This window comes from Neophocaena asiaeorientalis, unplaced genomic scaffold (assembly GCF_003031525.2).
Source record: "Neophocaena asiaeorientalis asiaeorientalis breed wild unplaced genomic scaffold, Neophocaena_asiaeorientalis_V1.1 scaffold85, whole genome shotgun sequence".
Lineage (NCBI taxonomy): Eukaryota > Metazoa > Chordata > Mammalia > Artiodactyla > Phocoenidae > Neophocaena > Neophocaena asiaeorientalis.
In genome coordinates, this window is record NW_020174301.1 from 5,732,066 (window position 1) to 5,746,454 (window position 14,389).

Sequence of the window (14,389 nt, forward strand, 5' to 3'; positions counted from 1 at the left end):
TCATTTACTTATCAGAACTGGCTAATGAAATGTTGCAATGATTTATGGTGTGCTGCAGTAAATTTTCATAATATAGTAATTTATCTTTCATTCTTCAACTGCCTGTCCAGTTCATTTACTGCGTAATAGTTACTTTAAATGTTTTATCAACTGCTTATTTTTCTGTTCCTCTCCTCTTCCTTGCAGATTCTTATCATGATGATTTAGAGAATAATATTTCATTTTAAATGACTTGTTTTTACTATAGATAGTTTGGAAATATAGACAGAGTTGCTGTAATGTGAAGCACAGTCATTAATCTGAAATAGCTATGTTGGATTGATTCCTGCTGTTATTATCAAGAACTATAAAAATGTTATAGCTTTTGTTATCAAAATATCTTTGAGAATAAGTATGAAATATATGATGATCACAAGGCAAAGCAGCATGTGTGTTTTTATAATTAGAAACATTATTTATTAAGCACTATCTCTGTCTCAGGAATTGGATGTTGGAAAATAAGCATCTCTGTTCTAATGGCCTTGCTTAGCAAAATTTGTTGACTGCCTACTATGTGTACAGTACTCTACTAGGTGATATGAGATCTACTGTTATAATGAATATTCGTAATATTTTAATTTCATTTAAGAAATATTGAGTATTTTCTGTGTGAAAATTGTTATATTTATACACTATAAATTTCTAGGTCTACGGGTTCTTTATAAGCTCTCTAGGACCATTTGTACAACATATTTAGAATAAATACTGGATTTATATATCTTATTTCTATATTGTTAAAGACTCAAGTGGAGGGACATATTTTTCTCTATCCTGACAGTCAGTAATCTAAAAAAAAAAAAAAGATGATGTGGAGTTTTGAAACTACTTCACATTATAATATTATTAGCTTGGTAACTGAGAACATAAATTATTATTATGTATATTTAAGGTAGAAATGTTTAGGAATGATGTCAGCAAGGTGATAGAATGGGAGTTTGCAGCGCTCATTCCCTCACAGAAACATTGATTTGAACAATCATCCATATACAAAATACCTTTACAAAAGCTAAGGAGTCCAGGTAAGAGATTATAGCACCGGGTTGGGGGCGGTGGGGGGAACACAGAAATAAGAAAACACTCATTGAAGATGGTAGGAAGGACAGTTTCACATTACCTGCATCATCCTTCCCCTAAGCCTGCACGGTACAGGAAGCACGGTGAGAAAGGGTGAGAAATACCCTCTGCAAAGGGGAAGGAGAATGAAATGAGCACCGATTTTGCTTTGGATCCTACTTCCAGGCCTGCTCTAGTGAACCCCGGTGCCTGGATGATCCCTGTGGACCCAGGAACCAGGCATATCCCAGTGCCACACTGGCTCCTGTGGCCTCAGGCTGCAGGCTGGCACCCGCAGGCTCAGCCTCCAGGCTAGTCCCCCATATCCCTAGGAAACAGGAGACCTAGGATCCATACCCTCTCCATTAGACCCCAGCACTGGGCTGGCCTCTAGAGACCCGGGGTCAGGCTCATCCCAGTGGACTCAGGCTTCAGGCCCTCCCCTATGATCCCAGGTACCAGGCCCACCCCCATGGACTTAGGCGTCAGAAGACTCAGGACCAGGCTTGCCCCAGTGGACCCTGGCCCAGCCTCATGACCATACTTGATGGCCCAGGTGCCCGGCTGGCCCCAGCACCAGTCCATAGGATTCAGGCTCATGGCCTGATCCAGTGCCAGGTAAGCCCTGTGGATCCATGCTCCTGGGTGGCTCCCACAGTTCCAGGCTCCAAACTGGCCCATGGACCAGGCTGTAGGCCTGCCACAGTGGACCAGGTTCCAGGCTCACCACTTTGTACTCAGTTACCAGTCCTAGCCCAGTGGATCCTTGTGCCAGACTGGCCCTTCAGATCTAGGATCCAGGCCTGCACCCACAGACTCAGGCTCCGGGCTTGCCCTCATGGAAAAGAGAAAGCGGCAGAAAGCTCATTTAAAGGAATAATTATAGGAAACTTCCCAAATATGGAGAGGGAAAAGAACATCCAGATCCATAAATCCCGAAGAACCTCAAATAGATTAAACATAACGAGACTTTCACCAAGACACATTATAATAACCCCAAATAAATCCAAGCATTTATGATCAATTGATGTTTGACAGAGGTGCCAAGAACACACGATGGGAGAAGGACAATCTCTTCAATGAATAATGCTGGCTATCCTTATGCAGAAGAATGGAAGTAGATCCTTATCTTACACCATATTAAAAAATCAATTCAAAATGGATTAAAGACTTACACACATTAAGACTTGAAACTGTAAAACTACAAGAGGAAAACACAAGAAAAAATCTCAACATTGGTCAGGGCAATGATTTTTTGGATGTGACCCCAAAAGCACAAGAGCAAATATAGATAAATGAGATTGTGTCAAACTAGGAAGATTCTGCATAGCAAAGGAGATAATCAAGAGTGAAGAGACAGGGCTTCCCTGGTGGCACAGTGGTTAAGAATCCGCCTGCCAATGCAGGGGACATGGGTTCGAGCCCTGGTCCGGGAAGATCCCACATGCAACGGAGCAACTAAGCCCACGCACCATAACTACTGAGCCTGCGCTCTAGAGCTCATGAGCCACAACAACTGAGCTCACGTACCGCAACTACTAAAGCCCGCATGCTTAGAGCCCATGCTCCGCAGCAAGAGAAGCCACCGCAATGAGAAGCCCGCACACTGCAATGAAGAGTAGCCCCTGCTAGCTGCAACTAGAGCAAGCCTGCTCACAGCAACGAAGACCCAACGTAGCCAAAAATAGATTAAAAAAAAAAAAAGAGTGAAGAGACAACCTATGGAATGGGAGAGAATGTAAACCATACATCTAATAAAGATTTAATGTCCAAAATATATAAAGAGCTCAAATAATTCAACAGAAAATAAATAACCCAGTTAAAAAATGGGCAAAGGACATAGAAAATTTTCAAAGAAGACATAAAAATGGCCAGCCAGATATATGATGAAAAGCTCAACAGCAGTAATCATCAGAAAAATGCAAATCAAAACCAATTGAGATATCACCTCACACCTGTTAGAATGGCTGTTATCAAAAAGATAAGAGGTGGGCTTCCCTGGTGGCAAAAGATGAGGAGAACAGGAACTCTTGTATACTGTTGGTGGGAATGTAAGCAGTATAGTCAATTTGGAAAATGGTATGGAGTTTCCTCAAAAAATGAAAACTATCATATGACCCAGCAGTCCCATGTCTAGGTGTATATCCAAAGGAAATTAAGTCAGTATCTTGAAGAGATATCTGCACTTCTATGTTCATTGCAGCATTATTCACAATAGCCAAGCTATGGACACAACTTAAGTGTCCATCAATGGATACATGGATGTGTAAAGAAAATTTATATATACATATGGGTGTGTTAATTAGCTTGATTGTGATAATCATTTCATAACGTGTACATATACCAAAAAAAAATCATACACCTTATATAGGTATAATTTTCATTTGTCAATTATACCTCAAGAAAGCTAGAAAAAATGAAAAATAAAATCTCAAAAAGAAAAGCATAACTCTAAAGCAGAAACAAGAAAAGAAAAAGAGGTGTTCATAATCTAAAAAATTTTGTAAAGAGAGTACCTTGGACCAAGAATATATCATTATTTTTTCAGTCTCATTAGAATAATATATCTTAAAATTGAGTAATGATTAAAATAAGGTATATAAATACAGCATATATTTTGTTTTTAAGCGACTTTTGAAATATTATTGAGAGCACTAAGAAAGTTTAGTTTGATGGCATTTGTCAACCTCTGTTAATTAAATTTAGGCATCAGGGTCAAAGATTTTATTAGTTTTCTTGATCTCTTTAATAATGAAAGTAGATGACATTAATTTATCTAAAACTGCACTAAAGTCCTTGTGTACTAGTAGAGGTCTGAACTAGGAGAGAGGCCCTTCTTCCTAGTCCTTTGTGAACCTGTTGTGAAGTCTTCATTCAGCCTTTATATACTGTTCATTGATTTTGTTTTCTGTTTTCTCACAGTGCATAAAATGTCAATTTAGCTTTAGATTCTTAACTCCACAACTGATTAGATTGGTAGTAACAGTAGTAATAGTAGCTGCAGCAGAAGTAGCAGTAACAGTAGCAGCAACACAATATGTTAAGTTTTTTTAATGATCTTCCCTCATAAGATAGGTATTTATATCAGATATCACCATTTTATAGAAGAGGAAACAGGTTCATGAAGGCTAAAGAAATGACCCCAGTCATGTCACTAAACACAAAATATGCTTTAAACATAGTATTCTGTTATACATCATTCTCCAAGATGTGCTGGAATTGTTAATTATCCTTAGTACTCGAAGTCCTTAGAAAGGCAGTTCTATATATTTTCAAATGTAATTTTTAATGATAATGAACTGTTTGCTAAGGAATATGATGCAGGATTTTTACATCTCACTTTTTAAAAATGTCCCTTTTGCTATTGTTTACAGAAAGTATCACCTTGGGTAGGCTTACGCAAGATCAATATATCCTACTGGGGATGGGAAGACATGTCACCATTTACAAACACAACACTACAGTGGCTTCCTGGTGAACCCAATGATTCTGGGTTCTGTGCGTATCTAGAAAGGGCAGCAGTGGCAGGCTTAAAAGCTAATCCTTGTACCTCTATGGCAGATGGTCTTGTCTGTGAAAAACCTGTTGGTAAGTAGTCCAGTAAACTAGTATTCTTTAAAAATATGTTTCCAACCCTTCTTCCCACTACCCTCTTCCATGGTGTGATGCTGTGTAGGCCTGAAGTAACTTTCACCATCTTTTTATGATGCTGCTTTCAATGTATATTTTATCTTTATTCACATTCCCCACTTACTATTAGTGACCTCAGCCTTAACTTATGAAAATATCAAAATTGTATTGTTTTATACAATCTTTATTTCTTGGTTAAAATAGTGAGATTATGAACATATGGTTGTAGTTACAGTATAGTAATAATCTGTTCTTAATATTTTAATGTGTTTTACTTTTATAATAATAGTCTTTGTAAGAAAGATTTATCATTAAGATCAACAACTAATTTAGAATCATTTTAATCTTACAGACCTATTATTTCAGTTGGCAAATGAAGAGAAACATTGCTGTTCCATCTTTTGAAATGGGTTTTTGTTAAGTGAGAAAGGAATATTGAATTCTTTTCTCTTTTTTTAAATACTATATTTTGTATTGCAGAAGAATATACATAACATAAAATTTATAATTTTAACCATTTTTCCCTTCAGTGTTTTTGAGATATAATTGACTTTTTAAAACATTTTTTAAGTATAGAGTTCACTGTCATTAAGCATATCCACATTGTTGTTAATCTATCAACACTATCCATCTCCAGAACTTTTTCATCTTCCCAAACTGAAACTCCATATCCGTTACACAGTAACTCCCCACTCATCCCTCCTCCAGGCCCTGACAGCCACCTTCTACTTCCTGTCTCTATGAGTTTGACTGCTCTAAGTATCATATAAGTGGAATCATAAGGTGTTTGCCCATTTGTGACTGGCTTATTTCTCTTAGCGTAATGTCTTCCAAGTTCACCCATGTTGTAACATATGTCAGAATTTCATTCCTGTTTAAACATGAATAATTATCCATTGTATGTATATACCACATTTTGTTTATCCATTCATATATTGGTGGACACTTGTTGTTTCCACCTACTGACTATTGTGAATAATGATGCTATGAACGTGGGTGTACAAATATCTGTTCCAGTTCCTGCTTTCATGTCTTCTAGGTACGTAGCCAGAAGTGGAATTGCTGTATCATATGGTAATTCTGTGTTTAATTTTTTTGAGGAATTGCCATACTGTTTGCTATGGAAGCCTCACCATTTTAACATTTCCACAAGTAGTGTACAGGCTTCCAATTTCTCCACATCCTTGCCAACATTTAAAAAAATAGTCATCCTAATGGGTGTGATAAATATTACATTTTATGTAAAAATTTTATAGTAAACTGTTTTATTTTTGTTTGTTGCTTTGATAAAGTGTGGAATGTTTATAGAATTATGGCTAGCTAGAAAAGTAAATAATGTTAGTGTACATAATATTTAGCCAATGGATAGAAAAACCTAGGTCATGTATTACATTTCTATTAAAAATTTTTAAATTATACAATTTTATGTACTTTGTAAACGATTAAAAATTTCCAAGGTATTATAAATTTCAAATTAGATAATAAATTTAAGAAGTATTGACATGTCATCTTCATTCTCATTTACCTTACCATACAATTTTAACTCTAATTTTTATCCCACACTTGGCTTAATTGAAACATTCCCTAAACAACAAAATGAACGAAACTCGTATACTTGTGTTAGAAAGCAGTTAACAAATAAAATAATTATATTTGCTGATTTATTCCAGTCAGTCCAAATCAAAATGCAAGGCCTTGCAAAAAGCCATGCTCTTTAAGGACGTCGTGTTCCAACTGTACCAGCAACGGAATGGAGTGTATGTGGTGCAGCAGCACGAAACGATGCGTTGACTCGAATGCCTACATAATCTCTTTTCCATATGGACAGTGTCTGGAGTGGCAGACTGCCACCTGCTCTCGTAAGTATTTCTCTAGAGTCCCTTTTTGTTTAACTGCAACATAAATCACTTTTCTGTGATGGACAGAGAAATTGAACATTTGAGGAAGTTTAAAAAAATGAGAAAAAATATTGTCACTAGTTATAATTAAAAATTGCTAGTTACAAGTAAAAGCTAGTTTTAAAACCTCTTAATGCTGTAACCCTGATTTGCATTATACCATCATTTTGAATTCCCCTGAGTCTGTTACCCTGCTATGAGCATTTTGCCACATTCGTGTTCCCCTGAACTCTGAGCGTGTGTTGAAAACAGAGTAACACTTCAAGAAAGTGCTCACTTCAGAAGGATCGCATTGCTTCGTTGTGCTTCTTTAGTGTCCTTTAATCTAGCACAGTTCCTGTGTCGTCTTTTTTTATAACTGTGATTTTTTTTTTTTTTTAAAGAACCTACACCAGTTGTTTTGTAGGTTTTCCAACTTGGATTTGTCTAATTGTTTCCTCATGATTAGATTAAAAGTTAAGTAGTTTTTTGGCAAGGATATATCAGTGGTGGTATATTTGCTACAATTGCAAGATGTATAATCTTGGCGTCACATGGGAAGTTGTGTCATCAGGCCAGTACTGAACTTACTGTGGGTTGTGCTTCGGGGGAAGACCCTGCCTCTTGCTGGTCTCATGTTTTATAAGGACTATAGAATGAGGAAGCACCTGACAGTCTGTGTTACTAGGTACTGTGTAGTTATGAGGCAGCATGGTCATCCAGTTATAAGCCCTTCTTGCTCAGATGAGTGCCCTCATTTAGAGGCAGCTGCTTAAGCCAATACAGGTGGAGACTAACTGTCTCTTCCAGACCTTACATTACTCCCAGGGAGGATGTTTCCTTCCCCTAGGGACCCAACCAAATCCATATTTGTTCCATGTCGGGCACCAGTGTTGCTTGAAGAGCTGGGACAAAGTGGTGATTGCCACAGTGTAGGCTAGAACTTGCAGGCTGTAGCTGCTGTGTGCATTTATTCTTCCAGGCTCTTGGCATCAAGTGGAGAGGTGTTCCTGGGATGGGTATGGCTGGACCTGTTATGGGTTGAGCTCCCTGTTGCTATCCCATTTTAGGAATTTTGATAAGGAATGGGGACGTATGTGATCAAGTGTGTGACAAGGGGGTGTTGCAGGCATAAAATGGTCTTGCTAGCACAGAAAACGTCTTATAACTAGGAGCCAGCTGCTGAGGAAGGTTGAAATACCAGTCCTGGAGACTTATGGGGAGTTGAGACATTGCTCAGCTTCTCCTGCCTTGATTGTTGTGTTTGTTTCACAAAAGATTATATACGTATGACCCATTTAGATAAAGTTGAAAATAGGCACAACTATGCTATATTGTTGAGGAATGAATTTTTTAGGTAGAACTGTAGGGTAAGGTAAAAAGTTATTCTTATAAATGTCAGATAGTGGATGCTGCTGGAAAAGATTAGTGGTGCTGATTAGGAAAAGGGTACAAAGGAGGCAATGTTCTGCTTCTAGGCTGCATGTAGGTACAGAGTATTCATTTAAAATAATTTATTAGTATCACATTTTTCTTTATGTACTTCTATGTATGTGTGTTATATTTCACAATACAAAAAGGCTAAAAGGTAGGGAAAAAGGAACTTGGAAAGTCTCCAAGCTCTTAAACTTTTAAGAACTTTCTAAAAATTATTTAGAGTTAAGTCTAAGTTGTCTTCTCCATTCACAAATCTTTCTTATATTCCATTCTTTTCATTTGTTCATCTTCTAGAACATAGTCTTAAGTAATTCTTTCCAAATAAATTTGTGACTAGTAAACTTTTTGAGTCTTTGCATGTCTAAAAGTGTATTTTTCATGTTCACTTGAATGATTAAGTGCCTGGGTGTGGAGTTCTAAATAAGTTGTTTCCTTAGAAGGTCTAACATTCAGTGTTGTGGATAAGAATTTTCATGCCAATCTAATTTTCATTCTTTTGTGGGATATCTTTTTTTTTCCTTTCCTTGAGAGCTTTTAAGACTATTCTCTTTATCCTTGGTATTCAAAAATTTGCAGTTTATTTGAATTCAGTTTTACAGTAGTTGATGTGGATTTCAAAAATGGATTCTCATTCGCTCTTAATTTGGAGAGTAGTTTTCCGTCATCTGCTAAAAATGTTCCTTAATGTCAAATTATTTGTTTTCTTCTATTTACTCTTATTGGAAATCTTAAAATAGTCATTGGAATTTTTGGATATATATCAATATCTCTTGTTTTTGCCTTTTTTTATTGGATTATAGTTGATTTACAATATTGTGTTAGTTTCAGGTATATAGCAAAGTGATTCAGTTATATATATATATATATTCTTTTTTTATATTATTTTCCATTATAGTTTATTATAAGATATTGAATATAGTTCCCTGTGCTGTATAGTAAATCCTTGTTGCTTATCTATTTTATGTATAGTAGTTTGTATCTGTTAATCCCATACTCCTAGTTTATTTCCCCCCACCCCCTCCTTTCCTCTTTGGTAACCGTAAGTTTGTTTTCTATGTCTGTGATTCTGTTTTGTATATAGATTCGTTTTTTTTAGATTCTACATATAAGTGATATCATATAATATTTGTCTTTCTCTGTCTGATTTAATATGATAATCTCTAGGTCCATCCATGTTGCTGCATATGGCAATATTTCATTCTTTATTTATGACACCACATCTTCTTAAGCCAGTCATCCAGTCATCTCTTTATGGGCACTTGGGTTTTTTCCATGTCTTAGCTGTTGTAAATAGTGTTGCTATGAACGTTGGAATGCATGTATCTTTTCAGATTAGTATTTTTGTCTTTTCTGAGTATATGCCCAGGAGTGGGATTGCTGGATCATATGGTAGCTCTGTTTTTAGTTTTTAAGGAACCTCCATACTGTTTTCCATAGTGGCTGCACCAATTTACATTCCCGTCAACGGTGTAGGAGGGTTTCCTTTTCTCCACTCCCTCTCCAGCATTTATTATTTGTAGACTTTTTGATGATAACCTTTCTGACTGGTGTGAGGTAATACCTCATTGTGGCTTTGACTTGCATTTCTCTGATGATTAGTGATGTTGAGTATCTTTTCATGTGCCTTTTGGCCATCTCTATGTCTTCTTTGGAGACATGTCTATTTAGGTCTTATGCCCATTTTTTGATTGGGTTGTTTTTTTGTTATTGAGTTGTATGAGTTGTCTGTATATTTTAGATATTAACCCCTTGTTGGTCACATTGTTTGCACATATTTTCTCCCATTCCATAGGTTGTCTTTTCATTTTGTCAATGATTTCCTTTGCTGGGCAAAAGCTTTTAAGTTTGGCTAGGTCCTATTTGTTTATTTTTGCTTTTAATTCTTTTGCGCTGGGGGACTGACCTAAGAAAACATTGATATGATTTATGTCAGAGAATGTTTTGCCTATGTTCTCTTCTAGAAGTTTTATGGTGTCATGTTTATCTTTAGGTTTTTAAACCATTTTGAGTTTATTTTTATATGTGATGTGAGGGATTTTTCTAATTTCATGGATTTACATGTAGCTGTTCAGCTTTCCCAGCACCACTTGTTGAAGGGACTGTCTTTTCTCCATTGTGTATTCTTGACTCCTTTGTTGTAGATTAATTGGCTGTAGGTGTGTGAATTTATTTCTGGGCTCTCTATTCTGTTCCATTGATCCATATGTCTGTTTTTGTGCCAGTACCATGCTGTTTTGATTACTGTAGCTTTGTAGTATTGTCTGAAGTCTGAGAAGGTCATGCTTCCAGTTTTGTTCTTTTTCCTCAGGATTGCTTTGACAATTCTGGATCTTTTGTGGTTCAGTATGAATTTTAAGATAATTTGTTCTAGTTCTGTTAAAAATGCCATGCATATTTTGATAGGGATTGCATTAAATCTATAGATTGGTTTGGGTGGTGTGGTCATTTTAACAATATTAATTCTTCCAGTCTAAGGACATGGGATATCTTTTCACTTCTTTGAATCATCTTCAGTTTCCTTTTCAGTGTTCTATAGTTTTCAGTGTATAGGTCTTTCACCTCCTTGGTTAAGTTTATTCCTAGGTATTTTAGTTTCTTGATGTGATTTTAAACAAGATTGTTTTTTCACTTTCACTTTCTGATATTTCATTGTTAGTGTAAAGAAATGCAACAGATTTCTATATGTTACTCTTATATCCTGCTTCCTTGCTGAATTCATTTATTAATTCTGATAGTCTTTGTATGGAGTCTTTAGGGTTCTCTCTATATAGCATATACTGTCATCTGCAAATAATGACAGTTTTATGTCTTTCTTTCCAATTCTTGTCTGATTGCTGTGGCTAGGGCTTCTAGTACTACGTTGAGTAGAAGTGGTGAAAGTGAGCATACTTGTCTTGTTCCTGAATTTAGTGAGAAGGCTTTCATCTTTTCAGCATTGAATATTATATTATTGAATATTATTTTGGCTTTTGTTTGTTGTAAATGGCTCTTATTATGTTGGGATATGTTCTTTCTATACCCAGTTTAGTGAGAGTCTTTATCATGAATTGATGTTGAATTTTATCAAATGCTTTTTCTACGTGTAATGAAATGATCATGTGGTTTTTGTCTTTCCTTTTGTTGATTGGGTGTATCACATTGATTGACTTGTGTATGTTGAACCATCCTTGCCACCCTGGAATGAATCCAACTTGATCATGGTGTATGATTCATTTTATGTATTGTTTGATTCAGTTTTCTATTTTTTTGAGGATTTTCTCATCTATAGTCATCAAAGATATTGGCCTGTAATTTTCTTTTTTTGTAATGTCTTTGTCTGGTTTTGGTATCAGAGTGATGGTGGCTTCACAGAATGACTTTGGGAATGTCCCTTCCCTTCATTCTTTTGGAATGGTTTGAGGAGGATGGGTATAAATTCTTCTTTGAATGTTTGGTAGACTTCCCCAGTGAAGCTGTCTGGTGCTGGACTTTAGTTTGCAGGGAGTTTTTGTTTTGTTTTGTTTTGTTTTGTTTTTACAGATTCTCTTTTACTTCTAGTGATCAGTCTATTCAAATTATCTGTTTCTTCTTGCCTCAAATTTGGTAGGCTGTGTATTTCTAGAAACTTTTCCATTTCATGTAGGGTGTCCAGTTTGTTGGCATATAACTCTTCATATTTTTATGCCTTTTTCTTTTATTCTCTTATGACTTTTTGTATTTCTGTAGTGTCAGTTGTTACTTCTCCCCTTTCACTTCTTATTTTGTTTATTTGGGTCCTCTCTCTTTTCTTACTGGTGAGCCTGGCTAGAGGTTTTCAATTTTATCTTTGTGAGAAACCAGCTGTTGGTTTTATTGATCTTTTCTATTGTTTTTTGATTTCTATTTTATTTATTTCCTCTCTGATCTTTATTTCCTTCCTTCTGCTGATTATAGGTTTTGTTTATTCTTCTTCTTCTAATTCTTTTAGGTGGTAGGTTAGGTTGTTTATTTGATATTTTTCTTGTGTCTTGAGGAAGGCCTGTATTGCTATGAACTTCCCTATTAGGACTGCTTTTGCTGCCTCTCATGGATTTTGTCAGTGTGTTTTTATTGTCATTTGTCTTGAGGTATTTTCTGATTTCCTCTTTGATTTCATCATTGACCCATTGGTTTTTTTAATAGCATGCTTTTTAGTCTTTGTGTGATCCTTTTTCCCCCATTTTTCTTTCTGTGGTTGATTTCTAGTTTCATACCATTGTGGTCAGAAAAGATGCTTGAAATAATTTCTATCCTGTTAAATTTGTTGAGGCTTGTTTTGTATACTAGTATGTGGTCTATTCTAGAGAATGTTCTATGTGTGCTTGAAAAGAATGTGTATTTTGGTCTTTTTGGATGTAGTGTCCTGTAGATATCAATTAAGGCCAACTGTTCTATTGTGTCATTTAGGGTCTCTGTTACCTTATTGATTTTCTGTCTGGAAGATCTGTCCATTGATATCAGTGGGGTGTTAAAAATCTACCATCTTTATTTTTCTCTTACTTTCTGACTTTATGTCTCTTAGTATTTGTTTTATGTACTTAGGTGCTTGTATATTGGGTGCATATATGTATTAATGAGTATGATGTCCTCTTCTTGTATTGATCCCTTTGTCATTATATAGTGTCCTTCATTGTCTGTCTTTATGGACTTTCTTTTAAAGTATTTCTTGTCTGATGTGAGCATTGCTACCCCCACTTTCTTGTTGTTTCCATTTGCATGAAATATTTTTTTCCATCCCCTCACGTTCAATAAATATGTGTCTATATGCCATAAAGTGAGTCTCTTGTAGGCAGCATATTGTAGGTTCTTGTTTTTTAATCCAATCTGCCATTCTGTGTCTGTTGATTGGAGTATTTATTCCATTGACATTTCAGCTAATTATTGATAAATATGTATTTATTGCCATTTTAAACCTTGTTTTCTAGTTGATTTTATAGTACTTCTGTGTTCATTTCTTCTTTATATTTTTCTATTTGTGATTTGATGGTTTCCTTTTGTATTATGTTGTTTCTTTTTCTTTTTTGTGAATCTACTGTATGTTTTTAATTTGTGATTATTCTGGTTTTGAAGTATGTTAACCCATAACTACATCTGTTTGCTTTAGACATAGTCATGTAAGTTCAAACACATTCTAAAAAATCTATAGTTTTGTACTCCCCTCCCCCACATTTTGTGATTTTGACGTTCTATCTTACATCTTCGTGTTTATCCGTTTGCTGTTAATTGTAGTTATAATCACTTCTAAAAATTTTTTTGATTGTTTTTAAATTTATGTACTGGCTTATTTAAGTGATCAATCCTGTTATATTTTTGTCTTTCCTATTGTGATTTTCCCTTTCCTATAGATTCTTGCTTCTTTTCTATTTAGAGAAGAGCTTTCAATATTTCTTTTAGGTTATGTTTAGTATTGCTATATTCTTCTTGTTTTTGCTTGTCTGGGAAACTCTTTATCTCTTCTTTTATTCTAAATGATAAACTTGCTGGGTAGAGTATCCTAGGTTGCTGGATTTTCCCTTGCAGGAAGTCCAGTTAGGTGGCAGCTGTCAGCACTGGTCTGTCTGCACAGATAGATAGGAAGCCAGCAGGTGCGTGCTCTTTCTGAGCAGAGTCCAGGCTCCTCCCAGCTTGCAGGGGGGCTTTTTAGGGCAAGGACCTGCCCATGTGTCCCTCCCTCCTTCACAGATTCCTCCCACAGGCCTCAGATCTGTCCTGATGCCTTTTTCTTTTTTCTGTCCTACCAAGTTACTTGGGGATCTTTCTTACAGCTTTGGTTGTATAAGAGATCTTCTGCCAGTTTCCAGTTAGTTTTCTGTGAAAACCGTTCCACCTGTAGATGTATTTTTGATGTGTTTGTAGGTGAGCTCCACTTTGTCATCTTGATCCACCTACAAGCTTAATATCTCTTAAATTCACTTGTACTTTCCATCTCTTTGTTTGCTAAGTGAGATTTAGATATTTTTCCTTTTTATGGTTTTTAAAAATTTGGGGCTTTTTTTTTTTTTGTGGCACGCGGGCCTCTCACCGTTGTGGCCTCTCCGATTGCGGAGCACAGGCTCTGAACACGCAGGCTCTGCGGCCATGGCTCATGGGCCCAGCCGCTCCACAGCATGTGGGATCTTCCCAGACCGGGGCACGAACCCGTGTCCCGTGCATCGGCAGGCGGACTCTCAACCACTGCGCCACCAGGGAAGCCCAAATTTGGGGCTTTTTATCTATTCAGAATGAATTTTTTTGAGAACCCTCCACTGTAAAAATTGTAACTGCATTTTTTGAAGGGTAAATTTAAAATGATTAACTATTTGAACACAGGTATGAATTGCATTTTTACCACTGCTGAACTAACTGATGATAACTGC

The 14,389-nt window shown here is 36.2% G+C and overlaps 1 protein-coding gene across 1 annotated transcript in view; it reads left to right on the forward strand.

The window, feature by feature from the left end:
- The window catches only part of ATRNL1 (attractin like 1), a 675,777-nt gene that overhangs the window by 147,025 nt on the left and 514,363 nt on the right, over positions 1–14,389 (forward strand). Inside the window, exons 16-17 of the mRNA XM_024756087.1 lie at positions 4,467–4,680; positions 6,393–6,581. Of these exons, the coding sequence (XP_024611855.1) occupies positions 4,467–4,680; positions 6,393–6,581 (403 nt within the window). The remainder of the gene's footprint in view (positions 1–4,466; positions 4,681–6,392; positions 6,582–14,389) is intronic.